Here is a 14,308-nt window from a genome sequence, read left to right as displayed (position 1 = left end):
AAGGCTGCTCTCTAACCTCACATCACAGACCCACAACAGTGGCAAGAAGCAGAGCAGCAGCCCAAAGCTATGGACAATTACACTAGTTATTATAACGGTTATGTATTTTAACCATTTAACACATATAAAACTCTGCTAGTTAGGGCCCAACATTTTTTATGTGTCACTGATGAAGATTTTGAGTTGTATCCCTAACCCCATTTCCTCCATAAGCACTGTGGGACTTGAAAGCAAGAAGGAAATTGCTACCCATAACCTATAACATTTATTCAAGAAGTATTTTTAAGTGCTCCTACTATATGCCAGAATTTGTGGTACACGCTAAAGAGAAAAGTACAGGGAAGAAACAGTTCCTTCCTTCTAGGAGTTTACATTATAACAAGGGAAAAGGCATATGTAACTAAACAGAAAATATATACAAAGTAAATACAAGATAGTTTGGGGATTATTGGTGTGTTTGTGGGATTAGTGACTCAGAAAAGACCAAACATAAAAGGTGGTGCTTGAGCTAAGTTTTAAACGTGGAGAGAATTCTAAGGCTGGTTTTTGTAGAGGCAGAAAAGCTAGAAACCAAAATGCCAACATTTCCTGGATTATGATGAAAGGACGGGAGTTCCAGAAAAATATCTGCTACTGCCTTTTGGGTACATTAAATCCTTTGACTGTATGGATCACAACAAAATGGGAGCAATCTTTAAAGAGATATACTAAATCATCTTACTTTTCTCCTGAGGAACCTGTATGTGGGTCAAGAAGTAACAGTTAGAACCAAACATGGATTAATTGATTGATTTAAAAGTGAGAAAGGAGTAGAGTAAGACTGTATATTGTAAATATACAATATATATACAATATAAATATGCAAAATGCCAAGCTGGAATTAAAGTGCTGGGAGAAATAGCAACAGTCTCAGATATATAGTTGACTCTGTTTTGATAAGAGGAAAAGATAAGGATGTAAAAGTTTGTTTGAGGCTTAACATAAATAAACTAAGATCTTGGCAAATGGTCCCCTCACTTCCTGACAAATAAAGTGATAAGAAATGGATGTGGCATCATATTCTATATTCTTAGATGGTGACTGAAGCATGAAATTAAGATACTTGCTCTTTGGAAGAAAGGCAATTGCAAATTTGGACAATATACTAAAAAGCAGAAAAATCACCAGGTTATACAAAGCTATTTTTCCAAGCAGCAATATATGACTGTGAGAGTTGGACTATAAGGAAAACTGAGCTCTGTAGAACTGCTGCTTCTGAACTGTCATACTGGAGACTTTTGAGAGTCTCTTTGATAGCAAGGAGATCAACTCAGTTTTACTTAAAAATTAATTCAGATTATTCATTGAATTCAGACTATTCCCCAAATACTGATGCTGAAACTTACTTTGGCCTCAAAACAAGAAGGTAGAAATTAATGGAAAAGACCTTGATGTTAGGAAAGATTGAAGGCAAAAGGAAAAAGTGATGTCAGAGGATGAGATGGTGTCATGGAAACAATGAACATGAACTTGGATAGATGTTAGGAGATAGTGAAAGACAGAAGAGTCTGATGTACTGTGGTTCATGGAGTCATAAAGAGTTAGATTTGACTGAATGATTGAACAACAAGAAGGAAAGGATTTTAAGTTAGATGGGAGGAGGAAATGCTTTTTGGGGTATATTTAGAAGTACAATGAACATATGGAAGAGTATGCATGAAGGCCAATAAATAGAATAGTTTGGCTTAGTCTCTGAGAGTCTGATGGAGAGTTAATGTATAATCCAAAAGGGAGACACTGGAACTTATTGAGTCAGGGAGTATTGTGGTTTAATCTGTGCTTTAAGAATATCATTTTGGCAATTGTGTGGAAAATAGATGGGAGAGGTGGAAGAATGAGAGGCACTTAGGAGGCTATTGAAATTGTTCAAGTGAAAAGTAATGAACGCCTAAACTAAGATGAAGAGAAGTGTACAGATGAGATGGAAGATACTCAGGGATGAGGGTGAGGGAGACTGAAGTATAGCAGTTGACTCCAAGACTATGACCCTGAGTGACTAGAAAATGATAGAACTTTCTGCAGAGACAGGGAAAGTAGCAAAATGTATAGACTTTGAGGGGAATATCACAATATCTGTTTTGAATATTTTGAGTTTGAGAAAACTATGGGAAATACACAGTAAGCAGCTGGTGATTCAGGACCAGAGTTCAGAAGAGAAACTAGAAACCTTTACAATCTGCCTTCAATTATTTACCTTTCCAGTTCTATTTTACATGATTCCCTTTTATGTACTCTACAACCCGGCCAAAGGATCTGGACCTGAACTCATCTCCACCCTGGGTAGCCACTCAAGTTAGTTCTGAAACCTGGCATAATTATCCTCTACATCTTTGCCTTTTGGAATTATTCTCTTCCTATAAGGCTAAACTTCTGTGCCAATTCCTCAATGAAACTTTCTTCATAGGATCATAGGGTTGGAGTTCGCATTGATCTCCAAGTTCATCTGGTCCAAGCCTCTCATTTAGTAGATGGGGAACTGATGCCCAGAAATGTTCAATGACTTACCCATGGTCACAGAGGTTATAAGAGGTGGAAATAGGATTTGAAGAGTTCCTCTAACTCATAGTTCAACATTCTACTTAGCCCCTCAACAGGCATTTATTAAATACCTACTGTAAGCCAGGAATTGTGTGAAACACTAGGTTTTTTTTAAATGTACTTTAGATCTCATCTTTATGTATTATAATAATGGTAATGATAGTAATAATAATAAAAGCTTTAAGTTTTGCAAAGTGCTTAAAAATATAATCTCATTTTATCCCATAGAAACCCTGAGAGGTAAGTGCTATTATTGTTATCATTTCTATTTTACAGATGAAGAAACCAAGGCAGACTTCAGTTAAGGGATTTTCCCAGGGTCACAAGATAGTAAGTATCTGAGGCAGGATTAAAATCCAAATATTCCTCTCTTCAAATCTAGTACCAACCCACTCTCTTACATGCTAGTTACATGCAATTACATGCTATCCATAATCATACTGTATATATTCTGTGCACATTTTATTATATATCTGTAAATATATTAGTGTTTACACTCTTGATAAAAAGGAACATTTTTTTAATGAAGACATGTTGTCTTACTCTCTTTTTTACCTTGAGTACACTGTACCTTGTTTTATTCTTCTGTACCTGCCCTGAAGACAGGGTCTATTTTTGTTGTTCATCATAACAATATTTGTAGTGTCTAACATAGTAGGTCCTTAATTTTTTTTTTTTTTGCAGAAGGGAAAAAGTAATGGACCTATAATTTTATTGGTATTGAGGAACTCCCAGGTAGAAATTCCCTCCCCTGAGAGTCATCAGAGACTCAACTATCACTTGGAACCTTAGAAAGTGTCCTGGACCACAAAGATATTATGTGATTTGTTCAAATGTATATCTGTGTCAGAGGTAGGTCTTGAACCCAGGCTTTGAATCCAAGATTGATCCTTTTCCCTAGTGGTAACAAATTCAAATTGAAACAGAACCATGTAGTCATATATTGACTTAGAAAACCACAAGTGATGATGATCTATGTTTTATTTTTATTTAATTTAAAAATATTTCCCAATTAAATGTTAATCTGATTTAGGCCTTACTCTGTAGTATTGTGGGTCGATTGCAGCCCACAGACTGGGTTTTTGTCACCTCTGCTCTACCTAATAAATCAAGCTGTCTCTTAGGTACTCAATAATATTGATTTAATTGAATGGAATTCTATAGTCCTTCAGGAATCAAGCTGATGATTATGCCACATTAACATGATTTTATCAGGATTATTATACACATGTGTGTATATATATGCAGATATATATACACACATACAGAAATAGATCCCACAAAGTATGGTGAAACATACACATATACCCTCATAAAGCATTTAACACAGTGCCTGGAACATAGTAAGCACTGCATAGGCATTAGCTATTAGCTATTATTTTATATAATGGTGATAGAGAGCTGAGTCACTCTGATTACAAAACTGGAGTCATGCAGAAGAATGCAACCACTCTAGTCTTGTGTTTTCCCATTTATAAACAAAAGGTTCAGATTAAGGTGCCTCCTGATTTTCTGATATGTGCTATGCTAATCCCTATTTCTATATCTTCAATCATTCTATTTGCCACCACTTGAAATTCTTTGCCCACACCACTGGCTCCCAAATTCAAACCATTCCATAAGCTTTTCCTGGTTATTATCCTTTCCAGACTAGTCCTAGCACTTGGTAACTTTTTCATGAATCCACATGTAGGGAGAACAAGAGCTTGGCCAGCCAAACCCTCTAACTTATGCCTTCCTATTCCACTGAATTATTCAATCAAAAGACAACACATTCCCTTGTGTTATTCTCTAATCATTTTTTTCTGATTAAATCTTTTCCCTTCTGGCAATGACTCATTATACTCATTTTTCTTAATAGTGAAATAGGCAAAGTAGTCTTTGATACTCCTTTGCCATTCCTATGCTCTTTCTTGATGTCCTTGTGTATCCTTCACTTATATGTGGGATTTACTTTTCTTTTAGCTACCTCTGAACTAATTATCAATTGGTATTACTCCTCTCCTTCCAGATGCAATAGAATCCATTTTCAATACCTTAACAGGTCGGTTGTGAAAATAATATGGTCTTGAATGATAGATAGGCACTACATTTATGATGTCATTTGGACAGTGAGAGAACTCTTGCTACAAACACAAGTTAGCATCTTCTCTGAAATTGATCATCTTAAGGAGTTGCCTACAGTACTGTGAGGTTAAGGACCTTTCCCAGGATCACACAATCTGTATTTTTCCTTTATTATATTATTTATTTTTCAGAGGCTGATATATACAGAGATTTGAACTCAGACTTCAAATCTATCTCTTTATCCACTATGCCATCTGCTTCTTGATTTATTAGGGCTAATTAGAGAAATGATTTGCTCCTTCCTTAAGCAGTGAGATGCCAGTGAAAATACTTCAGTGATCTTGGCATGAAGAAACCTGTAGAATATGTCCTTCTTTCTTCTACCCTTGAAAACTTGTCATATGGCAGGTTGCTGGAAGACTGTCTGGCCTAATGGTGTGCTTACATAAAGGAGGGAACTTCGCTATATATTCTGATTATTTTCCTAAAAAATCTTAGCGTACTCTTAAATTTGGAGGCAACATCCCTGGATGGAAGAAACCTTGATTGTAAGGGTCCAAGGAAGTAATTTTTATTTATCTTTCCTGGACTATATTTCACTATAGCAGAGGTTTCTGATATCAGAGGGTCCTTAAAAACCACTTTAAGGTTGATACCTTAAATGAATGCCCTTTCCATGATTTGAAATGTGTTAGTGTCTCCAGGCAATAGTTATTCTTACCCCCCCCCCACTCCTATTAAACTCTTTTCCTGCTGTTTTACTTAAAGTGGGCAGTCTAAAGCTTTATTAGGAAGTTTATCAAAAGTAAGGATTTGGATCTGTGTTTTATGGTATTAGTACAGAACTGAAATCATATCATAGGATCATAGACTTTTACCTGGAAGGAACCTCAGAAGCTGTCTAATCCAAATCTTTCATTTTACAGTTGAGGTAACTGAGGCTAATTGGAGTGGGGTGCTCTATTTGGGGTCATACAGGAAGTAATAGTGCCTGGATTAAGTAATTTGACTAAGGTAATCGGAAACAGAGACAAGATTTGGACTCAGGTTCTTTTAGGGCCGAGGAAGTATTCTTTCACCTGTAACACATAAATCAGAAGATATCTCATAGAATTTCAGTTTGAAGCTTCTTTATGGGACTTTTTTTAGTGGTCATAATGAAACTAGAAAGTGCTCTGTCCTGGAATCTAGAACAAAAGAACCTTCAAAAAAATCTCCTCAAATTCTAAGGAAATTGGGAGGAATTATTTAGGAAATATTTGTCATGTTCAAAGATCTCTACATATTTGCTGCCACAAAAATGATCTTTTACATGAATGTTCTCAAAATGATGTACTGAGGTTTCAAATGATCAAATACAGTGATCTCAGATAATCGAAACTTCAGGTGAGCCTAAAGAGCAATGGAAAAACGTACAACAGGCATCAGTAGACTATAGCATGGAAAATAACAAAAGTTTTCTAAATCAGAACAAGTAAGAGAATAATTTAGAGACCCAATAATCTAGGAGTATAGATACTGAGGCTTAAAATTATTATTGGACCCTAGCTGTATATGTTAATCCCTTCCATTGTGAATAGTCCAGAATAACTGCCTCTCCTCACTTGCTGTCATCATTTGGATGGGGAGTAGTTCTCTTACTCAGAGTTCGTTTTCCCATAGAAACAATGTTACAGAGAATGGTTAGAAGGTACATAATTGGTTAAGAAGGTTTTTATGGCCTGATTTGGGAAACTAAAAACTATGCATTAAGTTGTTTTTATGGGAAAATGTATTCTATGTTTCTGAGAACCCACTTGTGAAGGAACTTTGCAACCTATCTATAAATGAAGTACTCTTTTATATGAGAGAATTCAGAAACAGACTTATTTTTCTTATCCTATATAAACACTGTTTTGGTAATCTAATCTGTAATAAGCAAAACTTTAAAAAATTATTCATTTGCTTTGCTCTAATGCTGAATAAAATTCAGGGGTGTCAAAAAAGGGGTCTTACACATTAAATAAAAATGGCTCAAAATGCCCTGACTTGTAATGCCCCAGCTTGTAAAGCCCCGTAACAAGGAATAGGTTTTGACTTGAAAGAATATCTGGAACTAAGTTGAGTCATTTTAAGAATAAAAATGAGGTAATATTTATAAAAAAGATCTGCATGGGGGCGGTTAGGTGGCTCAGTGGATTGAGAGCCACATTTAGAAATGGGAGGCCTTGTGTTCAAATTTGACCTATGATACTTCCCAGCTTTGTGATCCTGAGCAAATCATGTAATACCCATTGCCTAGTCTTTACTGGTCATCTGACTTAGAACCTATACACAGATAAGGGTTTTTTTAAACCCACTTTTATTATTATTAGCTATTACTGAATACTTGTAGTAGATATTCTTCCCTTATGTGAGAATCATAAAGATATTAGAGATGCTGAATAGTATAAGCACCAAATAATATCCCCCAAAGTGAAGTGACTATATTTCAATCAAAATGAAATGACTTTCGGAATTTCTAAATGATTTGTATTTGAATAGTTAGACCATTATTCAGTTAGATAAAAGATCAAAATCCATACCAAATTACAAGAAAAAAAGAAACTATGGTGTGAGGTTAAAATAGCTTTAAATTGAATAACCTAATATGTGATTAAGGCTTACCAAAAAAGGTTAATGGATAAAAGAACAACAACATAGATTAAATTAATTTTCCAAGGGAGTTTAACTGTTACAAATTGGTCACCACAGTAAAAAAACTAAATGAGGTTAGAAATTGTATTAGTAAAAAGTGACAGCAGTTGATCTCCCTATAAAGGGTATACAGATGTTAATCAAAGATAACAGGAATTTAGAATGTAAGTTAATTTGTAAAATCTTATGCAATAGGGTTATGGAAGCTAATAAATCTCATAAAAGTAATATATAATAGAGAAAAGATATGTTTGGCATGAGATCACCCTAAGAGAACTGATTTCTATTAAGAAAACATCTTCTTTTTCCATCAAAGATAGTGGAGCTATCACATTTTGATTCATTGACCTCCAATATTAGCCATGAAAAAATAAAATAGAACTACATAAAGACAATAAATCTGTCTGTAAAAGATCAACTCTATACAACGGATGTCTGTACTAAAATGTACACATTTTTGAGTCGATTAGGGAATTTAAATTAAAGATATATGAAAGCAGGAAGTGTACCAAATGTCTAGTATATTTGCTTATTACCAAAAAAAGGTGATCAAGAAAATATCATTACTATTGAATAATATGCCTACTTTCCCATCTCTATAAAATGTTGTACGCACATTTATTGAGGGCAATCTTAATGAAAATGAGATGATAACAGCTGGGCTTTGGAAAATGATATTTTTATGACAGATCACATGTTTATGATTGTAATTGACCAGCAGCACAGAAAATAGCACAACTCACTCACTCTATTTAAGGTTGTTGACTATGAAAAAGGATTAAATTAAATAGGAATAAACATTATCTTAAATGCTAAAAGTTTAAAAAAAGAGCACAGAAATATTTATAGCAATTATTTTGTTGTGAGAAAGAACTGGAAATTAAGGGGATGTTCATTCATTCTGGAACGGATGAATAAATTAAGGCATATGAATGTAATGGAATACTATTAAAAATAATTTCAGAGAAGCCTAGAAAGACTATGAACTGATGTAGAGTTAAATGTGTATATACAGGAGGAATAATTAATACAATAACAACAATAATGTAAAGGCAAACAACATTCAAAGACTTAAAAACTCTGATCAAAGCAGACCAACCAAAATTCCAGAAGATGAAATATACTATCCACTTCCTGATAGAGAGGTGATGGACCCAAGATACAAACCAAGATATACATTTTGGGACATGGCCAATAAAAGAATTGGTTTTTGCTCAATTATGTATTTTTTTTTAACAAGGGTTTACTTTTTTCCCAGTAGTGGCAGGGGCAGGGAGAGATCTATGTAGGAAAGGAGAAAATAAATTCTCATGATTAAAATAGATTCAATTAAATACAATTATAAATGTAGTCTTAGAGACTGTCCTCCATTAAAATGTCTACCAAGTTTATGTTAAAATCACATATACAATATATCTTGAAAGATGAAATGACAGAGATATTGTCATTGCATGACCACCTGATTCGTAATATCAGCTAGGAGAAAACCTGGAGATATGCTCACCAAAAGTATTTTTCATTATCATTGAGGTAATCTGGAATATGGTTCAAATGGAAGAAAGATTCACTTCAGATTGTGTGTTTCTTCAGATGTTCTTATTTGTAACTGGCATTATGCTAATTGTATTAAGTCTGGAAACTTTGCTAATCCTCTTAAAATATTCACTTTAATCCTCTTAAAATATTCACTTTAAATTTTCATTTAATTGGTCACATAGGAAAATAGAACCTTCTATAGAAAACTACTAAAATTCAGAAGGAAAAATTAGGAGGAATTATGTTTGGGAAATCATATGGCATGTTCAAAGATGCCAAGATGTCTGCCACCACAGAAGCCTAATTCTTTAACACCAATATTCTCCTAAATGAAATTCATAATTACTTAAAAATTTGTCTTAACTAGCCACATAGGAAAAAACAAGTGGATGAAGAATGTTTATTGCTTACATTGATACAATATGTAGTTGGATTGGCTGTTCCCTGAGCTGGTTCATACATACATATATTTCTGTCAGACATAGTGTATGAACAATGATCTGAGTCCATAACTTAATTGAAAGAAGATTGGTTTGATTGCATCTAAAGAATTATATAGATATTTTAATGACTCCAAGATTTTTCTTCATTCAAAAATTCATGGATTTTTTTTTTAACACCAATGTATTTCTGGTGAGAGTATATGGGTATAAATTATCAGATACTATAATCTCAAAGGAATCATTAATGCAGATCATTCAAAAGGCAATTATGAGTGTAAGTAGGCTAACACATCTTAAAAATACAAAGCTGTACACAAAAATCAGAATAAAAGAAATGATTGAAAGAATATACCATCAGAAAAGGAGTTGGGCTAATCATTTAAGAAGAGTAATGGATAATAGGGGAAAAGCTTGCTTGTTCCACTGGTAAACTTTCAGTGTCAAAGACCTAAAAGGAGACTCTTAGCAAAAGGATTCCCTATGAAAAATTCACAAGGAGATCTAACTAAAAATTGCACAGGGTTAAAAGGCATAGGTAGGCTGTAATCTGCACTTTTGGATGAATTGGACACTGATGATTCATGAAGTATTGAAATAAGGCAGAATCTTAGCTATTATATTAGATTAAAATGTCTTTGTTTAGTCTATAAGCTGCTTGAAGATCTTGTCTATTGTTCCAATTTGTGAAGTACTTGAGGATCTCATCTAAGTGTGATTAGAATAATCATCTTGTCTTTCAATTCTCTTAAATTTAATTGTCGAGTAATGATTTGAATAATGAAGTTCAATATGATTTGTGTTGTCTAAATCAGTGATTTCAAACTCAAAAAAGAGATGGGGCTCATTAATCTGTAATTCCTACATGCTATATATTAACTTATTTTTAAAACTTCATATTTATGTTCTATTGTATTTTTCTTTAATTTACTGTTTATTTCAGAATTACATAATAATATGACAGACTATACTTTTGTAAGATTAAAATTAACATCTAATAAATCCAAGAATTATATTCTATGAAGTTTATTAAAAACAACTTGAAGTAGAAAGAAAATAAAACTAAAAGAAATAGAAGTTCAAACCTAATTATCTAACAAAAAGTAAATCCACGTGTGTAGATTCTCCTGCCTGGCATAAAGCCCGCTTTCCTAGCACAATAAGGGGGGAAGGGAGAGAAAGGGGTGGAGCTAAGTAAAATTTATATCCTCCCTAGTTAGCATGTAACATGAGAGGGAACATGGGAAGCTGGGATTTAGAGCTCTGGGAAGCAAATCCTTATTACACACTTTGAAGTGTTGCAGACAACATGAAGCCCACAGGCTTATGTTATCTAGGGTCTAGTTTATGGTTTAGTTAACTGGATTTATTATTTTTTAAAAATAACATTGTCTACAATTACAGATAGAGGGCTAGAAAACTATGAATATCCTTATACTCTGCAATACCATTTATGGGTCTATTTATCAAGGAGATCAGGAAAAAAAAAGAAAAGAACCAAATGTTCCAAAATATTTATAGCAGTTCTCTTTGTTGTGGCAAAGAACTGGAAACTGAGGGGATGTCCATCAATTGTGGAAATACTAAACAAATTGTTATATGATTGTGATGGAATAAAACTAAAAGAAATAGAAGTTCAAACCTAATTATCTAACAAAAAGTAAACCTACGTGTGTAGATTCTCCTGCCTGGCATAAAGCCCGCTTTCCTAGCACAATAAGGGGAGAAGGGAGAGAAAGGGGTGGAGCTAAGTAAAATTTATATCCTCCCTAGTTAGCAACATGAGAGGGAACATGGGAAGCTGGGATTTAGAGCTCTGGGAAGCAAATAATTATACCTTAAGAAATAATGATCAATTAAGAAAAAACTTGGAAAGAACTACATGAGATAATAAAGAATGGAAGAAGTTGAACCAAGAAAAATTATATACATCTACAGATTTCATATCTGAAGAATGATTTGTGAATGATTAGATGCAGAGAATGAACTGAGAAGTGGAAACACCAAAGATAAAATCTATATATTTGGGGGGTGGGGAGGGAATTGCTGAACTTTTAAAATGATGTCCTGTTTGCTTATCACATTTAATTATCTACATAGATATAGATGAAACTATTTATTTGATGTGTACTTTTAGTATCTCTTATACTGTTATGCATTTTATAGACACTCATTAAATATTTTTTGGACTAAGAAATTTTCCGGACATTGTTTATTCTATATAAACATAATCTTGAAATTCTTCTTTTTCTCCTCTCTCTCCTTAACTCTATTTCAAAAAAGTCACAAATATTCTCTTGCAAAAAGTATTAAAATGAATTTTCTGCTTTATCTGTATGCAAGATTGGCTTTAGAGGTAGTCCTTCAATATGATTTGATTTTCAGGGATCAGGGCATAATAGTAGTTACTGAAAAGTAAATTTATGTAATGCCTGAAAGTTTGCAAAGCTCTTTTCACAGGATTGAACTCAGGTCTTTTTCTGATTCTAGTTATATCATTACATTCTTTTCATAACCCTCTGTTCTCCTTCTGATCCTTAAATACCTTTTACCAGCTCCTCAATGCCTGAAATTCCAGAATCAGACATTCATTCCCTTGTTTCCTGCATATTTCAAAGAAGTGGTTAAAAACACAATTAAATTTTCTTATGCTTATTGTGAATTGGTCAAATCTCTTTTTTTGATAGGAGGAAGAGGAAAGAGAGCATGAATTCATTTATCCCCTCAGGTATAAAGAGATTAAGCAATTGGTATAGAAAGGAAAGATAAGGTGTACTTGTTCAGTAATTTTGACTGGAGTCATCCCTACCAATGTAGAAGATGGCAGCCTTTTGAGTCTACACTGGCTAAAAGCACTTTGGTTCTCTAAGCCATCATAGTACTGACTTCTCACCCATGGAAAATCTGCTTCACATAAAATCCCATAAGTTAGGATGAAGAGAAAAGAAATGAATCTTACCCAGTAGGCCTTGTATCATCAATGGCTCTGTCTAATGGGATCAAATCACTAAGGTAGACATTGAAGTTTCCTTCTTTCCATCTTCTTTTTACCTCTTTCTCCTTCCCAAGCGGAACTACTACAGGGTTTCCAAACTGGCCTGGTGCTTTGGGATCTCTTGGAGAAAGGGTGACATCAATGTTCTGCACTGGATGCATTCCAAGGTCTGCAGGTAAATGTATTTTCTCCCCAGTTTGATTCTGTATCTTAGATTGGGTTTTAATGGCTATTCTGAATCTTAACTCTGAGCCTCCAGTCGGGGTTTTGTTGGTTGAAGGCACATCTACTTTGTCTGAAGAGTCTAAATGGAAAGATGTCTCACTTCTGTTCCTTAAAATGTGTTTTCCTTGATTTTCATCCAGTGTCTTAGGAAAAACAACTATTGAGTTGTCTCTGGAATTGGGAACCTTTTTAGGCTGCGTTTTCATTTCCTCCTCTTTGGTTATAATCACAACATGGCTTTCAGAGAAATTGAATTTCTTCCCAAGGTCCACTTTAATCCCATGATTCATTGGCAGGCCTTCCAATCTTGTTTCATTTACAGATTGGGTTTTTATGTGATCTTTGTTGCCAGTGAACTTAGGTCGGGAAAAGTTCCTGACTAATTGATCCTTATTCCCATTTATTTCTTTGGCCTGAGTCTCACTTTTGTTAAATGCTATGGTTTCTCCAGATTTGGGCACTGTTGGGTCAATGTAGAATTTCCTACCTATTTGCTCTCTAAGTGCCTCTGGTTTGGAGTCAGCTGGTTTAGAAGCAGTAGTCCTTTTGGAGCCCCATTTATTCACCCCATCAGATGCTGTAGACTTGATTGTATTTTTCTTCAGAGGCGCCTCCTGGTTGGCTTGGGAAGGTACTTCATGTGCTAATTTTACCAATGAAATTTCTTTTGTTTCTAAGAGTGGAATTTTCTGGGACCTACTGGAAACATTTTGTTTTCTTTCCATCAGGGCAAATGAGCTACTAACTCTGGAAGAGTACTCCCTACTTCTCTTCCTGAGGGGAAGGGAAGATGGGGGGAAGCTCTTCGGATGCCCTAGTCCCCACGTAGAGGCTGTGTTTCCTTTTGCAGGGACTTGCTGCGTGGTCTGTCCCTGCCGAAGTTTGTCTGCATGGTCCTCAGCCTTCAACAACGTGTTCTCGTTCTTCCTAAAGTTCTCTCTGCCCCATTTCCCCTTTTCGGATCCTTTCAGGGGACGCCTGGTTTCCCTTCTGCTGCCGGGGGGCATCTTCTCTCGATCTCGCAAAACTTTGAATTGTTCTCGTTCTTTCCGGATGAGGTCTTCCCTAAGAACCTTCGTGTTAATCTCACTGAATGAAAGGCGGAGAGCTGCCATGTCAAACAGCAGCCAAATGACAGAAGCGACGAATATAAAAACCAGAGCTCTCCTGCTTCCTCGGAAAAACTTCCAGATCTTGTTCATCGTCCCGGGGTTTGCCCCGAATCTTATCCTCCCTGCCTGGGCTGCTTACCTGGAACGGAGAAGCAGCAGCAGCGGCTGTAGTAACAGTAGCGGCGGCAGCAAAAAAGAAGGAAAAAAAAATCAGCCCCCCACACCCCACCCCCCTCTCCTTGAAACCTCAGCAGGAACGGCAGTCCCGGGTGGGGGGTGTGGGGGGGGGGAGCTCAACTCCTGCTGCTGCTTGTCAGTCTCTGCCTGCGTGGCATTTCACAGCAGACCATCTATGCGTCCTTAGCCCGCCCTGGTTAAAGCCCCGGTAAACATTGGCATTAAGTCACTGAGAGAACAGTAAATTAGTCCCACCGGAGCTTCCGGTATCTCTTGTCTTTTTGAACTGGTGTCCAGGTTCTGACAAGCCCAGGGGAAAGTTGGGGTTCAGCTGTTTTTTTTTTCCCCCTCCCAGTCCTCATTCTTCAAATTGTAACTCAACACCATTTCACATACGGAAACCATTTCAATCTATTACTCAGAAAACCTTATGCCACTCTCACCTTCCAAACTGGGTAACCTTTCTTTCTTTTTCTTTCCTTTCCTTTCCTTTCCTTCTTTCT

At 35.5% G+C, this 14,308-nt stretch overlaps 1 protein-coding gene across 1 annotated transcript in view; it reads right to left on the bottom strand.

Moving 5' to 3' along the window:
- The window catches only part of GALNT5 (polypeptide N-acetylgalactosaminyltransferase 5), a 76,272-nt gene extending 62,199 nt beyond the window's left edge, over positions 1-14,073 (bottom strand). The window contains exon 1 of the mRNA XM_056793884.1: positions 12,256-14,073. Coding sequence (XP_056649862.1) covers positions 12,256-13,718 — 1,463 coding nt within the window. The 5' untranslated portion in view covers positions 13,719-14,073. The remainder of the gene's footprint in view (positions 1-12,255) is intronic.
- Positions 14,074-14,308: the final 235 nt, after the last annotated feature.

Source organism: Monodelphis domestica, chromosome 4, assembly GCF_027887165.1.
Source record: "Monodelphis domestica isolate mMonDom1 chromosome 4, mMonDom1.pri, whole genome shotgun sequence".
Lineage (NCBI taxonomy): Eukaryota > Metazoa > Chordata > Mammalia > Didelphimorphia > Didelphidae > Monodelphis > Monodelphis domestica.
This window is presented reverse-complemented; position numbering and strand designations above follow the sequence as displayed.